The sequence below is a fragment of the Astyanax mexicanus genome, chromosome 2 (genome assembly GCF_023375975.1).
Source record: "Astyanax mexicanus isolate ESR-SI-001 chromosome 2, AstMex3_surface, whole genome shotgun sequence".
Classification (NCBI taxonomy): domain Eukaryota; kingdom Metazoa; phylum Chordata; class Actinopteri; order Characiformes; family Acestrorhamphidae; genus Astyanax; species Astyanax mexicanus.
Window position 1 is genome coordinate 20,664,306 of NC_064409.1, and position 16,904 is coordinate 20,681,209.

At 39.0% G+C, this 16,904-nt stretch overlaps 1 protein-coding gene across 1 annotated transcript in view; it reads right to left on the reverse strand.

Moving 5' to 3' along the window:
* Positions 1–7,212: 7,212 nt before the first annotated feature.
* lamb1b (laminin, beta 1b) overlaps positions 7,213–16,904 on the reverse strand; it is a 43,810-nt gene continuing 34,118 nt past the window's right edge. The window contains exons 24-33 of the mRNA XM_022671374.2: positions 15,640–16,009; positions 14,531–14,715; positions 13,170–13,411; positions 12,808–13,008; positions 12,119–12,263; positions 10,971–11,175; positions 10,532–10,673; positions 9,512–9,688; positions 8,798–8,957; positions 7,213–8,274 (exon numbers count right to left, since the gene is read on the reverse strand). Coding sequence (XP_022527095.2) covers positions 8,138–8,274; positions 8,798–8,957; positions 9,512–9,688; positions 10,532–10,673; positions 10,971–11,175; positions 12,119–12,263; positions 12,808–13,008; positions 13,170–13,411; positions 14,531–14,715; positions 15,640–16,009 — 1,964 coding nt within the window. The 3' untranslated portion in view covers positions 7,213–8,137. The remainder of the gene's footprint in view (positions 8,275–8,797; positions 8,958–9,511; positions 9,689–10,531; positions 10,674–10,970; positions 11,176–12,118; positions 12,264–12,807; positions 13,009–13,169; positions 13,412–14,530; positions 14,716–15,639; positions 16,010–16,904) is intronic.

Consider the following 16,904-nt stretch of genomic DNA (forward strand, 5'->3'; position numbering starts at 1 on the left):
GCACATTAGACATCAGTAGTTTGAGGCAATGCAGTTCTGGGCATCCGACTTCAACAATTAGTTAACCCAACATTGGGGGACACTGTCAGAAATACTAAACATTCAGTATTGTTCAGGTCTTAATTCTAATTCCTAACTTCAGTTTCCGTATTTGATAAATAAAAGATAAACACTATTTAACATAAAACAGTAGTGGAAAAGTTTATGAACCCCTGCTCTGACATTCACAGATTAAGAGCCAAGTTTGCTCTCTCTCTCCAGACTTTCAGACATGATTTAAAGTTTCTAGTTCCTCATTCATCTGCGCTCCAGAGGTTCACTGTGTAGCACTCAAACAGTTTCAAACAGAATGTCCCGTTCCCCAGAGGAAATTATACTATTTTTTAACTCCTTAGAAGGCCATTGTTACTTGTCAGGAGTTTGATTCATCAGTTAAATCTAAGCAGCAGCTGTATGAAACTTTATCAGCATGCAGAATTCATCCGGAGGTTGTTTTGGACAGGAAACAAAGGGTTGTTAAAATGTGTGAGAGTTGGCAAGAGAGCTGTGATACCAGAGCCAGTTGCCCTTACAATTGTCAATTGACTCTCACAGTTAGTGCAGTTCTACTTTAACTGGCATGACTTTTGTTTATTTATGTTTATTTGTAGCTATATTTAAAAATTACATTTTAAAGCACTTGCTTAATACTTTTTATATTTTAACACAGTGGTTCTTAGTCCTGGTCCCACAGACCCCCCCCCCCCCCCCCCCATTTTATCTGACATAAGAATAACTTGATTAATATCTGAGTGAGTGGAGAACCATTGCTTTAGCATGACTGCCTCAAGTAAAGTCCCTGAGGCAACAAGTGAAAAAAACACTGATTTAGTGTTTAAATTAACAAAAAAGGTTTTAGAATTGCCAAATATACTTTGCACATGTACGCATTTACCGTGACTGCCTCAGGGAAAGTGGCCTAACTACATAATGTTGCCCTGTGGCAACAAATGAAAAAAACAAACAAAAAAACAAAAACAAAACCCCACTGATTTAGTGTTTACATTAGTGTTTAAATTAAAACCATGTATTTTTAAGTAGTCAAATATACTTTATTTAGTGTTTAAATAAAAACAAGGTGTTTTTAAATAGCCAAATATACTTCAAACATGTAACTGTTACCTATTTACTATAAGTGTTTCAAGGAAAGTGGCCTAACTACATAATTTTGCCCTAAGGTAGAGGTCTGCGCGGGACTGATTTTTTAAACCCGCTCCTGTCGCTTCCGTGTGTTTTTGTCCCGTTACCGCCAAAAATCGCTTCTTTTAATCTCGCGCCCGCCCACCCCACACACACCTGACTACATGTTAATGTTGTCCCGCTCCCGCATCGCCTGGATTGATTAAACTCCCGCTCCCGCCAATAACAACTCAGTTCTGTCCCGCGCCGCAACATATTCTCACGGGTCCGCGAATCTCACGCGGGAGTGCGGAGCTCCCTACCCTGAGGCAACAAATGAAACACTGATTTAGTGTTAAAACAAGGTGTTTCTTGTGATAGTTTGTGGTTGTACCAGGGGTGATTATATTAATAATACACGGAGACTGATTTCACAAGACGGTTCTCTTTACTTATGTGTGTCACGCACCCTTCCAACTCTCCCTCTCTTGTTCTTGGTTCGGTTACCTCACAAGGGTGCCATCAAGTGGTAAGTAACTGAACTACAACTACATACAATACATCACATCTCTCTCCTTAAGACAGATATTCCCTGAACCGTTCTATCCTGTCGTAACTTCTGTTAATTATTGACTTCTCTTTGCAAACCAACACATACAATTTCTTTTACTAAATAAACTCTTACTTCATAGTACAACCGTACAACTAAATGTTACTTGGCAGTATTTCTCTTACTCAAAATTCACAACTTAAATAATGCCTTATAGAACAGAAAAATAAAATAAAAACTGCAAAAACGTTTTCTTTCTTTTTTTTTTTCCATTACTTAAGTTCATGGAGAATAATGTGATGGTGGTTTGATCCCTCTGCCCACTCGTGACCTCTTCACCACTTCTTCATTCATGGTAGGTGTTGCAGATATTTTCACAGGTGACGATGCTGGTGTCTGGAATGATGCATCGTGTTCTGCAGGTTGTCTTTCTCCTGGATCATAGTCTTCCAGATGTGGAGGACTCTGTGTTGTGAAAGTCTTTTCTCTGGTTTTCAGCAGGTGTCGCCTGTTTCTTCTGTAGGTGTTTCCATCAGATGTTTTGATGACGAAGGATCTTGGCGTGTCATGACTTTTCAACACAGTTGCTGGTTGCCAGTTGTCTTTCACTTTCACTTTTACTCTGACCCTTTCACCTTCCTCGAGAACTGGTAGATGTTTTGCTCCACGATCAAAGTAATGTTTCTGTTTCAGCTGCCTGTCTTTGATGTGTTTGTGCGCATTCTCGTGTACTTGCGGTCTCAGGAGCTGTGTTGATGTAGGCAATTTTGTTTTCAGTCTCCGTCCCATTAACAACTGAGCAGGAGACAGCTTAACACTATCTAGTGGTGCATTTCTGTACTCCATCAAAGCAATGTACGGGTCGTTCTGGCACTCTGCAGCTTTCTTTAACAGATTTTTCACTGTCTGAATTGCTCTTTCACTTTGTCCATTAGACTGTGGAAATCCTGGGCTGGATGTGGTGTGTATGAATTCCCAGTGCTGTGTGAACGTTCTGAATTCTGCACTTGAGAATTGTGGACCATTGTCCGACACTACTTCATCAGGAATTCCATGTCTTGAGAAGATGGACTTGAGAGCTGTCACTACATGTCCACTTGTTGTTTGTGCGAGCTTGGCGATCTCTGGAAACTTGGAGAAGTAATCCACACACATCAGATAATCACCTTGGTTGTAGTGAAACAGATCAACGCCAACTTTCGCCCATGCTCTGTCCGGTATTTCATGGCTGATGAGTGGTTCTTTGGTGTTATTGCGCTTGAACATATTGCAGACTGAACACTGCGTAACAACACCCTCAATGTCTTTTGCCATTCCTGTCCAGTACATGACATCTCTGGCTCTTTCTTTGCATTTCACGATGCCTAGGTGAGACTCATGAACTCTCTCCAGCATGTCTGACCTCAAGCTATGTGGTACCACAACTCGTGAGCTTTTGAAGAGTAGGCCATCAGAGCAGGTGAGCTCTTCTCTGAAAATCCAATACTTCCTGACCTCTGGTGGAACGTGTCTGATTTCTGCAGGCCATCCTGTCTGTACGCAGTTCATCACCAGTCGCATCTCTTCATCTGCTGCAGTTGCTGTCCTGAAGGCATTCAGCCTTTCGGTTGAGATTGGCAGGTAAGATGACAACACATGAACTTGCAATTCCTCTTCCAATAGTGGTTCGGTGTGCTCTTTGAGATAGGCACGGCTCAGTGTATCTGCAATATACAACTCTTTGCCAGGTTTGTATTTCACTGTTAGGTCATAGGGTTGCAGTCTCATGAGCATTCTTTGTAATCGAGGAGGGGCTTTCTGTAGTGACTTTTTGAACACTGTCTCTAGGGGCTTATGGTCTGATTCAACGTGCACAGATTTCCCATAAAGGTACTGGTTGAATTTCTCACATCCAAAGACGATAGCTAAAAGCTCTTTCTCAATCTGAGCGTATCTTTTCTGACACTCAGTGAGAGACCTCGATCCAAATGCTACAGGCTGTCCTTCTTGCAGTATCACGGCTCCTAATCCTTCAGAACTTGCGTCTACTGACAGCGTAACGTCTTTACTGACATCAAAGTATCTCAATACTGGGGTGTTACTCACCAGTGACTTGAGTTTTCTGAAGCTCTCTTGCTGCTCAAAGTCCCAATGCCATGCTGTGTCACTTTCCAGCAGTTTTCTCACCGGTGCACTCACCTCTGCCAGATTCGGTATGAATTTTGCCAGATATTGCAGCATTCCCAGGAACCTCATCAGAGCTGCTTTATCTTCTGGTTCGGGCATGTCCTGTATCGCTCTGACCTTTTCTGGGTCGGGCTTCAATCAGTCTGCTGACAAGACATGTCCAACATAGCTGACTTCAGTCATCCTGATCTTGCACTTAGCTCGATTCAGTTTCAGGTTGATGCTCCTGATTCTGTCTAACAGCTGTCTCAGTCGTTTGTCATGCTGCTCCATATTTTCTCCCCAAACAAGAATGTCATCAACAATGTTCACGACTCCCTCCAGGTCTTCTAGACGCTGTGCTATGCACTTTTGAAACACCTCTGGAGCGGAGGAGATACCAAAAGGTAATCTCAGGAAACGATACCTTCCAAACGGAGTGTTGAAAGTACACAGTTTGGAGCTTTTGTCATCGAGTTGCACTTGCCAGAAGCCATGGTTGGCATCAAGTACAGAGAACACTTTGGCATTAGGCATTTCCGCGACTATCTCTTCAACTGTGCGTAGTGGATAATGCTCTCGGCGTATCGCTTTGTTCAAGTCTTGTGGGTCAATACAAATCCTTAATTTGTTTGGTTTGGCTACAGTCACCATGCTATTTACCCAGTCAGTGGGCTCTGTTTGTCTCGCAATGACTCCAATGTCTTCCATTCTGTTTAGTTCTTCTTTGACTCTGTTTTTCAATGCTACAGGTACTTTGCGTGGTGGATGAATGACTGGTGGAACATCTTTGTACAGCTGGATATGGTGCAATCCTGGAACACATCCTAAGCCTGTGAATAAATCTTCATATTCACCTAAGATGTCGTCTTCATTTCCTATTTTGAACACTCTTTTGATCAGCCCAAGCTCTGTACATGCATCTCTGCCAATAATTGCTGGCGAATTACCCTCAACAACTTGGAATTCCAGCTTATATTCTTTGTCTTTGTGGTAACACTGCAGCTTTGCCTTGCCTTTTGGCTCCATTGTGTGGCCAGAATACGTAACAAGCTTGCACTTGGATTTCAGCAGTGCTTTCTTGTTTGCTACTTTCTCATATTCTTTATATGGCAATACATTGCACTCTGCTCCTGTGTCTAGTTTAAATGTCAATGCATGATTATTTATTTTCAGTGCTTGTGTCCATTGCTGATTTTCCTTTTCCTTTGCAGAAACTTCATCCATACGTTTGCTCGGCACATTTTCTTTCATTTCAATGCACCCTAGAAACATTTCAGCATCTTCTTCCTGTTCCAATTCATGAACTTTTCTCTCTGTTTTCTTTGTGTTGCCCTTTTGTTTTGGTGTTTTGCACATACGGCCGAAGTGATTCTTTCTTGAGCATTCGTTGCAAACTTTTCCGTATGCTGGACATTTCTTTGGCTCGTGTGTGTATCCACATCTGGTGCATTCCTCATTGCCTTTCCTAGCACTTTTTACATGCATGCTATCTTGCTTAGCTCTGGGCTTTGTTTTTGTTATTTTTTTCACTGCGATGTCTGATTCCTCTTGCAGAGCTTTCATGTGACTTTGAGTAACTTCGTTAGCTCGACAAATGTCTAATGCTCTTTTCACATCCAAATCCTCTTCTCGTAAGAGTCTTGCCCTCACTATGTCATAGTTAACTCCACACACTATGCGGTCTTTTATCAGTTCATCCGTCAAAGCTCCAAATCCACAATCCTTAGCCTTATTTTTCAAATCAGTCACGTATGCGTCAATGGTTTCGTTTTGCCCTTGCGCTCTCGTGAAGAAGATATGTCTCAGGTAAGTTACATTCTTTCTTGGTTCACAGTATTTCTTAAAGCTTTCTTTCAGCGCCTTCAAATCCAATTCTCCCTCACCAAATTCCATTGTGTTATATACCTTCAAGGCTTCATCTCCGGCCACATGTAGAAACGTTGCACACTGCCTTTGTTCACTCTTCTCCGCCAGCCCAGATGCGATGAGATAGAGATCGAACTTTTGAATCCAACTTCTCCAGTTTTCAGCGACGTTCCCCTCGAAGCTCAGACTATTTGGAGGTTTCAGTTGCTCCATAGTTCCACTCGTTTACTTCTGACACCATGTGATAGTTTGTGGTTGTACCAGGGGTGATTATATTAATAATACACGGAGACTGATTTCACAAGACGGTTCTCTTTACTTATGTGAGTCACGCACCCTTCCAACTCTCCCTCTCTTGTTCTTGGTTCGGTTACCTCACAAGGGTGCCATCAAGTGGTAAGTAACTGAACTACAACTACATACAATACATCACATTTCTAAATGACCAAATGTGGTTCATTTAGTGTTTAAATTAAAACAAGGTGTTTTTAAATAGCCAAATATACTTGAGTATATTTAGACTTAGTGTTTACATAAAAACGAGGTGTTTTAAATAGACAAATATACCTTGTACATGTATGTATTTACCATGTCTGCCTCAAGAAAAGTTGCCTAACTACATAATGTTGCCCTGAGGCAACAAATAATCAAAAATAAAAACACTGATTTAGTGTTTAGATTAAACCGATGTGTTTTTAATTAGCCAAATATACTTCTAAACATATGTATGCAAATATATTTTTATAAAGTTTTCAATGATCTGACTAATTAATAATTGGCTGGCACAGCATCCCATGTGACTTTGGTTTCTAAAAGGATTGGTTTACCCTCATTATCAAAACTCTTTTATCCCTAATGTTATTGTACGTTGACAGTGACATTGTGTTTAAATTGTATTGTATTATAACAAAAGTAAAAACTGTGTAAAATTGACAGTGTGTCAAAAAATGGTTTGTGCCGCAGAATTTTAAACAACTGGAGCATGTGATGATTTGGGAAACACTCTGCTGCCCTCTTCAGTCTGCTGAAAGAAATGTGTGCCTTAAGAAATGCATAAGAATTTATATCATGTGTTTTTATTCACTAATTAATTCTAATGCAGATTTTTAAAAATTATTCCTGCAGTAGTGCAAGATTCTATTTTAAGGCCTATGATTTCTTATGTTAATATGTTTATGATAGACATAAAACCTGTATAATGCTAAGTATACAGATTGATTATTCGCAATGTCCACTTCACATTAAGCATAAATCATAACAAAACATCTGTGATAATAATAAACATGGTTGATTTTACTGGAACATGGAAAAAGGGAAGACACTGACCCTGCAGCACCAACCAAACCAAAGATATGCTAGTTATTGTTTTTTTTTTATTCTTATTCTTTTTTACTTTAGATGCATTTCAGTATGATTTACAGCAGCACTTTTTTTTGTTTAAATAAATAGCATTAAATAATTCTGTCAGAAACACACACAAGAGCCAAAGATTTAATACACAAATATGATATTTTATTTATCTTTGGTCGTTTCATAGCCTGTTTCATCATTTAAACATGGCATGTGTGAAAGGTTTAGTTTCAAAATGCATTATAAGCCTTTTTCACATATTTATTTTAGTATTAAAATGTGATCTATATGATTAATTCATTTTCCCATATTTGGCCAATAAATAATATTATTAAGGGGAATGGATAAGCTGTAGAGGGGTTTAAAATAAAACTCTTTATATGGTATTTTATTTATCTATCTTTCTTTGGTGCATATATTATTTGTATAATACAACTATTTGCTACAGAGTTAAATAGTGGGCAGTTGGTGTCTTGAAATATCCTAGGTTCCTAGTCAAGAATGGCCCATACATTTTTTTGTATCCTGTATGTAAGACTACATTTGGTTTGTTAGCAAGCTGGTATAAATATCTAGGGTAAAACACATTTTTGATGTTGTATTTGTACTTTTTTAAGGCTACCTAAGTGATTTTTTTTAGATGTGGTATTTTGGATTCTTAAAAAAAATTAGCATGATTTCATAATTTGTCATTGTTCAGTTAGGCCCCTTGCTGTTATTTGGACTTTAAAAACAAATTACTCAATAACCAAACAAATCATCAATTATCATTTGACAACTAATAATCAGAATAATCAGTAGTGACATCCCTATTATATGTAGGAGGACTGATGCTCTAATAGGCCTGTAGTTTAATATGATCATGTAAATAATGAGTGGAGTCTAAGATCTGGGAAATCAGTTAACTGTGCAGCAGCTGCACATGAGGAGTTTGGTGTTGGACACTGTTCTAATGGGTTTCTTTCCTGTTGGCTTCATATCAGCAGAGGCTTTCATCCAAAATCTGGTTAATCATCTAGTCATCTAGTTAGTTATGCTGCAGTTAGAGGCAGCTGTGTGCTGCAGTTAGAGGCAGCCACTGTAGCCGGAGATTTTCTGGCTGAGCTCCTGCAGGACGTCCTCAGCTTGCTTCTCCAGACCCACCAGCACCTCCGCTCGCTCTTCCAGAGTCCGCTGGTTTACCAAGAACGCTCTCTCCAGCTCTGTGAGAGTAAAAAAGAAAAAGAGCTTATTTCATGCAGTTAAAGTCTATACAATTCCATTTATTTATACATTAATGTTTGGTATAGTAATGAACTTTGTCCTCATAATATAGAATGGGCAGTTCTAAAAGAGGGTCCAGTTTACATAAGCATACCTATGGCCAATCACAATGCTAACATGGCTACCCCCTCTCTTTGAGTCTGTGCAACTTTGCAAGGTAAAGTTAAAGCTAAAGCTAAATCTGGAGAGCTAAAGCTAACCCAGGAAAACAAAAACTAAACCTGGCGAGCTAAAGCTAACCCAGGAAAGCAAATGCCAAACCTGGAGAGCTAAAGCTAACCCAGGAGACTAAAGGCTAAACTGAGAAAGCTAAAGCTAAACCTAAACTAGGAGACATAACACTTGCAGGTAAAGTAGAAATGGTCCCAAAAGGAAAATTCAAAATTACATGAACTACTATTTTTAGGTTTTATGATGAAAGTTGTGTATAAGTCTGTATGTGAGATTGTGTGTGGTCTTCACCTAATAGTTTCTGTAATTTGTTTCTAGTATCATCCAGAAGGTTCTTTGCCTCCTGCCGCAGTTGCTCCGCCCTCTCACGTGCATCGAACACGCCCACAGCTTTTTGCTCCATCAGTCCGCTGAGTAACTTGAAATTAGGCTCCAACTCCAGTTCTAACGCCTGATTAAATAAACACACACACACAAACACTATATTTACTGGAAAAAATTAAGAGACCACTTAATAATCATGAGTTTCTTTGGTTTCACCAAATGGAAAACCTCTGGAATATAATCAAGAGGAAGATAGATGATCACAAGCCATCAAAACCAAGCTGAACTGCTTACATTTTTGAACAAGGATTGTCATAAAGTTATCCAAAAGCAGTGTGTAAGACTGGTGGAAGAGAACATGCCAAGATGCATGAAAACAACTGTGATTAAAAACCAGGGTTTGGGAGAAATGTTATCTGTAGTTTCTAGAATAAAACAACAATGTTCATTTTACTCAAACATATACCTATAAATAGCAAAATCAGAGAAACTGATTCAGAAACTGAAGTGTTTTTTTCTGTCTTGGATAATATATATATATATATATATATACACTATATGGACAAAAGTATTGGGACACGTGCTTATTCAAAGCTTTTCTTAAGTCAAGGATATTAAAAATAAATGAACATATAGTGTGCATGCATATGGAACGTTCTCAGCGTGTGAGGTGTGATTTACCCGTTTGGTTTGCTGCGTGTCTTCAGAGATGTAGTCTGTTTTTCTCTGACTGAAATCTGCACTGATAGATGTGTCCCGAGTTTGATCTCTGACTGCCCGGACCTCACTCTCCAGATTCAGCCTCCACTGAGTACTGTTACTCAACTTAAACTCAGACCCCTCTGTCTCTGATTCCACCTGTCAAACCCACACACACATTCAACACTGCATGACTGTTCTATTAATCACTACTCACTGTAAACATATTACTACTAATAACTTTAAAATAAGGGTCACAATTAACAGTCATTATTTAACAGCAATATACATTGTTAAATGATGAACTAATATCTCAACTAATTATTAAGTGACAATAGTTAAAACATTATTAAACATGACTAATTTTTAAAGCTTAAGAATTTTGTAAATATTAATAAATTGAAACATTAGTTCAAAAACATTGTAATTAGTGATTTCAGGCATTTAAAAAAATAATAAAATTAATTGCATCCTCTGTAAATAATTAATCGAAATATGTTCAAATAAATGGATGAATAACTGGCAAAGACGTAAAAGATCCCTGTAATTAACATCAGTCAGTAATACTACTGTAAATACTGTATATCTCTTACAACCACTTTATTACAGCTGCACCTTTGTTCACCTAAATATTACAAAACTATTATAGAAGACGCTTACACACAATTTTTTTTTCCAGGAACTTTTACACTACTTGACCACATGTCTTAAGGAGTAACTGTACTCTAAGACACTTTACATTAATAGCTGGAATATGTTGCAAAAAATAAAAAAAACGAAAGTGAAAAATTATAAAATTTGAAAGACATGATTTTTATGTAACCTTTGTCCTTAGAAATATAATGGAAATTCTATGATAAATGAACCAATGGAAAATTATTTAATTATTTGTAATTAAATATATTTACATTGATATAATAATATATGATAAAAGGTTTTTGTGTAACCGTGATGATATACGATATGATATATGCTTTTGCATATCCATAAACAATCACTCACAGAGGCCATTTTCTGCTGTGTGTAGCTGAGGTCAATCTGTGCTGCTTTCAGACTCTCATCTGCTGCAGACTGAGCGTGCTCAGATTCATTCAGCGCCGCCTGCACTTCTTCAGCTTCCTCCTGCAGCTGGACTGCTGTTTCACTACAACCCACACAAAACCAGTTACTATAGTTACTTACATTAGCCTTTTATTTGTATTAAATTTGAGTGCACATAAAGATAAGGAGATTTGTAACATAACTGTAACATACAGGTCTAGGTTCAATACAGTTCTTGTGCGAGTGTGAGGAGTGGTGGGGGGGTTTCAGTTCAGTTACTGTGTGAGTTTGTTGGGCCTGTGGGTTGTGATGGGGGGGGGGGGGGGTTGTCAGCTCCATCTCTGTGCCATAAAATGTGTTACTTAAAAGGCATTTTAAGTGTCTGATGTTGTGTACACACCTAACTGCGTGTGCCTCCTCCAGTAACCCCTCAGCAATGCGGGCCTGGTCAGCACTTTCAGCTAGAATGTCGTCCACACTGGTTAGATTGGCCACATGCTGCCGAATCTCTGCGGTTATGTCCTTCAGCTCCCCGGCTGCTGTCGGCATCTTCAGCTTCAACACCTCGTCAGCCAGAGTCTCAATACGCCCTAGATCTGTTCCACCTGTACACACACGCACACGCACACGCACATAGTCAGACAGCCATGTTCACTATTCTAAACACATCATTATGGAGATTCTCATCCAGTGCAGGAGTAAAACTTGGTGGGTAGTTGTGTCAGACTGTCATGAAGTGACTCAGAATGGCAGCGGATTAAAGGTACATTCTGTAGATAATAAGAACGAGCATGTGAAATAGTTACAGCAGTCCAATTTCAAAACATCACAGAGAATAGTCTGCCCCGCCCACCCCTCCACAGACATGAAGCTACCTCGGGTTGCCAAATTCAGGAGGCTGAATCTACATAAAGTTTAGACAGGTAGGAGAGGCAGAGAACTTAAGAGTGCGCGCGAGAGGAGAGAGGAAAATACAGCAATTCTAAACTCTTCTATCACCCACATTTGGCGTTATATTGACTATATGTTACACAAGAGGATCTGCTGGGCTCTGCACCGTGCCCCACCGCCTCGCCCCACCTGAGAGATGGCTCTGCGCTAACCTTGCTAAGTTATCTAGCTTACTCAGGTACCCTCTGCCTTGTTATCCCAGCGGCAGTCAGATCACTGATATGAGTGTGAATTTTTTAATTATTTAAACACCAGTCACTAGTAAGCTAACCTGGTGGTGGTGATAAATTACCTGACTGAATTAGCTTACCTGTTCAGGAGAAAAGTAGCAGCTCTGAGTTGGTCTTGTGTCTTTTTAAGCTCTGTCTCCACCTTTCAAACTCACTGCTAATATGCACTCTTGTATTATTCCTTCTATGGACACTGAGCTTTTTTGAGACATTAATTGTTCCTGGTAATCTTTATTCTAATTTCCACCACAGTCCCACACTTCCTTCTGGGTATAATTATTTTTGCAACCACCTTTTTGAAGACAAGTGTACAAATGATTACATGAATGAATTTGCATGTTCAATATGTATGTAAAGAAATACTTACGTGTAAGAAAGTCTCGTATTTCCTGTATGAGCTCCCGTAGCTCCTGATTGGTCTGCTGAAATTTAGCTTTGCTCTGATTGGTCTTTTGTGCCACATCCTGAGCGCTGAGTCTAGCCTCGTCTGCGCGGCCACGAGCATCAGACACCTGCATTGCGCACACACACACACACACACACACAGTGTGAGTCCTTAAACAGTGTGGATAGATACCCAATCCTGATCACATGACACAGCACATGACACTTCCAGGAAGTAGATCACCTGAGTACGAGCCACAAGGTTTAGCGCTAAAAAAAGGGGCTTGGACGCTCACAGTGAGTGCTGAGTATTGAAGGTTTTATCCTCTGGATTATTTACCTACCCTGGTATGATATCTTTTTGTTACTGCTGTTAGTAAAGCACTACAAGTTAGTAATGTTTAATAATGTGTTAAATAATATCAATTAATAAGTAGTTGAAACATTACTTTTCATTTAACAATGTTTATTACTGTCTTAATTACTGATATTTGTGAATTTGACTAATTTTACTAATTTTGGTATTAAAGTATAAAAAAAAATCGCTAGTAGTTTGTCTCAGTAACTAGCTAGCTAATCTAACTTTCCTGTTACACCTAAATGATGCAACAGACAAAAGGGGCTGCAGCATTTAAGGTGGAACGAAAAAATTAAATAAAAGTGAATACACACCATCCTGTGCAGCTTCTCCACTTCCCTCAGTGAGTTCAGGATGTCCTGCTCCAGGTCTTTAGCTTTACTCTCTGATTCTCTGCTCTGAGTGATCAGACCTTCACAGTCCTCTCCTCCACACTGAGGAGATCCATCTTCACCCTCACATCCCAGACCTCCACAATCTCCACAGCCGTCCGGGCCAGACGCTCCACCACACACCTACATGCACAGAGAGAGAGATCATATCAGATCAGATATTATCATTATGTTTTACATTTACGTTTTACTGTACCCACTGACAGGTGGAAATCAGATCATCAGCGCTATTCATTTCACCCGTCAGAGGTTTTAATGTTCTGGCAGATGGGTGTAAGTCTTACCCGATGGCTGAGTTTGGACAGGTCTTCCTGCTCCAGGTCTTTGTTCAGTCTGTCCAGTCTCTCAGCCTGCAGCTTCTGCTTCAGCTCGTACTCTCCCTGGATGGCGTTCAGGGTGGTCTCCGTGGCCCGACGCAGGCCTGCAGACTTCTCCAACGGGCCGAGGGGGTCGGTGGTGGCCCGATTAGCCCGACCCTCGGCTTCCCGTGACTGCTGGTAATATTCTCTGATGCTGTCTGCTGCCCCTGTGGAGCGGAGTATAAGCAGAAGACACTGTAGAGGTGTAGAGATAGGGTGAGTCCTAAACTGCTTAATAATGCTACTCCAGATATTACTTTTAATAATACTGCTGCTGTTAATGATGGTAATTAAGAGTATAAGTATGATAAGTCCTTGTAGTTACTGTATAATTAATAGTTACTACATATTTTATGCTGACATACCAAAGTGTTGAAGTTTTGAAGTGAGGGAATATAACATTCCTTATATTTTTAGTGTGTACCAGGGACACACCATAGAAGGTATTACTACCCACAGTGGATGGTAAAGATCATAAAAAAAGTAAAAATTTGTACACACCTTAAATTCAGTGTTTTTTCATTATCTAAATATGTTTTGCATTGTAGATTAATACTAAAGTCATCTAAAATATGTAGACATTCATATTGAATTATTTAGTTTATTAACAAAAAAAGTGTTAAACAAACCAGAATATGTTTTATATATTAGATTCTTTAAAGTAGCACCTCTTGCTTAGATAACAGTTTTGCACTTCTTGGCATTTTCTCAGTCAGCTTTATGAGGTAGTCACGTATAATGGATGTCAGTTATTCTAACTCATATTTTGGCAAGAACTACTACTAATTAAATAAAAAAAATAAAAAAATGAAGATTAGTCAGTCCGAAAAATACTTTTAAAGTATCCTCAAGTGCAGTCACAAATTGAAATTGGCTCTCATCAGGACCACCCCAGAAAAGGAAGAGCAGGAGCTACCTCTGTTGCAGAGGACAAGTTTATCAGAGTTACCAGCCTCAGAAATCGCAAGTTAACAGCACCCAGATAAGAACAATCAAATACTTCACAGAGTATTTTGGTTTGTTTAGCACTTTTAAGTTACTACATGATTCCTTATGTGTTTCTTCATAGCCTAGATGACTAATATTTTACAATGTATGAAAATATAATTTCTGGTACTCTAATTATAATAAAGATTGTGTTGCCAAGTTTTGATGTTGGTGGTTTGGTGTTACAAGTGTATTTGTATATGAAAAATAATAATAAGAATATAAATCAGACAAAAATGCATAACAATAACAACAATACCAGAAAATGTATAATAATATGTATAATGAATATGCTGTACCACGGATGTTGGAGTGCTTGATGCGCAGGACCTGGGCCTGTTTATCCTCTGTGCTGTCCTGAAGTCTCTGGGCCTCTTCACTCAGTGTGTTCAGGTCATCCAGGGCTCGGGTGTGATCTGCAGAAACCTGACCCACAGTCTGCTCTGTTCGGTTCAGAGAGCGGCCCAAAACCAGCTTCATTTCTCTGCAGATAGAACAAAATCAAATGTATACATATGTGGTTCCGGTTTTATAGCAGCATATATGTCATAAAGGACAGCACAAGTAAATAAAACATCATTAGAAAATGAAATGTTACATTTAACTTTAAAGCACTGTGAGTATCTAAGTAGTGTTTGGGTATACATTAATGTATCATAAAATACATCAAAAGGTCTATAACCAAATTATATTTCCATACAGAAGTACTCTACAGAAATAAAACAGGTATTTGCTGTCTGGCTATACACAGAGCAAGGGTAAAACTTTCTGAAATATAAATTTTTACAAAAATATTCACAAAACATTTGTGAAACAAAGCAGGCTTAAGTAGTTATGCAAAAAAATGGCAATTATACATAAAAGCATTTACATGGAGTTAGGTCAGTATAAAAAGTCATTTTGAAGCGTTTCTACTGGTCCATTGATCAGAAGGTTTTGCTACTTCAAAAAAATAACTGAACTAAATGTTTAGATATGAGCAAAAATTTAAAATACAAATGTTAAAGTAAGTCGAGGTGAAAAAATTGTTTTGGCACATTTATAATTGAGTATTGCTACATTATAAAGAATAACAAACTCAAATCATGTCAAAAGGTAAAAAAGTAAAAATATACATTTCAATGTAAGTCAATGTGAAAAGTTGTTTTGGAGCATTTCTATCGGTCCATTTATATAGAAATGTTGCTACATTTTAAAGAACAAAAAAAAAATACATTTCATATCAATATAAAAAGTCATTTTGGGGGCTTTATATTGGCTCATTTATGATGAAATTTTGCTATGTTATACAAAATAAATGACAAACTTAAAGTATGTCAAACAGTAAACAAAAATCAAAAAATAAGATTTAAGTTTGAAATGAAAGACAGTACGAAAGTACAGTGTGTGTGTTTGTGTGTGTGCATACTTGGCTTGCCGCAGAAGGTTCTCTGAGTGTGTGAGAGTTTGATGAGCTTTGTTGTCCTCCACTATCTGTGTTAGCTCTTTAATTCCGCCCTCCAGACTGGATACTGTGTCCTGATAGGCCGAGACCAAACCAGACACTTTCAGCTCCTCCACATTGCCCACCAAGTGCTGCGTCTGATTGGTCAGCTCGTTCACTGTCAAATCCCATTCACTGAAGCACTTATGACATCGCTGGCAGTCTGGGAACGTCCCAACATAGCCACGCCCACAGGAGTCACAGCGTTTGCCAGACACGCCCTCCGCACACACACAGGTGCCCGTCATCTTGTTACACTGTGGAGTAGCGATGCCCCGCGGGTCACAGTCACACGCTGGAACACACAATTACAATGACACATTACTACTATCACCCTTTATTGCACCCACATGTCCTTCAACAACCTATTGCTCCACCCACATCTCCTTCAACATCCTATTGCTCCATCCACATCTTCTTCAACAATGAATGCTTTAATGCGCAGTGTGCACAAGCCAGCTCCTCAACGCATTATATTTTGGACTTCCATTAGTGTAAGTTTTGGGATTTAGAGCCCTCTCTGGTGTGAATGAGTAATTGCACCGAGCATGAATCATTTTAAACTGGGTGAGTGTGATGCGGTCTCCTTTTAGAGCAAATTCCGATTCCAGGTTATGTTCAGTCAGAGAGAAAGAGAGAGAGCGCACTCAGTCAGAAACTTCACTTCAATGACACACTTTGTTTTTACTATGAATGAATGAGCTACAGAGCTCTGAGTTTCCCCTTCTGAAGTCTCCAATGCTCCACCAGCCACTCGTGTTCAGTAAAAACTGAGCCAGATCCTTTTTTAGAGGCTGTACGTGTGTACATAGGTAAGTACGTAAAGACACGTGAGGTAGCCAGAAGAACTCCTGTGAAAAGCAAACTGACACCCTAGTTTTTTTTTAATTAATACACTATAAGGCTTAGCAGGGATGGTAATTACAGCACACTGGTACCATTAAACACAATATTTTGTCCCTCCTCCACTCAGAAATGGTTCTGCTTTTAGTTTAGAAACAAAATAATACAGGCTGCCTCTTTAAATAATAGGTATATGCTTCTTCTGTGTTGCACTGTTCATTAACATCAACAACTTTCACTCATTCAAACCACTCAGAATTGTAGTTAAAAGGCTCAGACTTAGATCATTACTTGCTAAATGCTATAATGTCAGGTTTAAATCAGACTCGGGTTTATAATGACTTAAT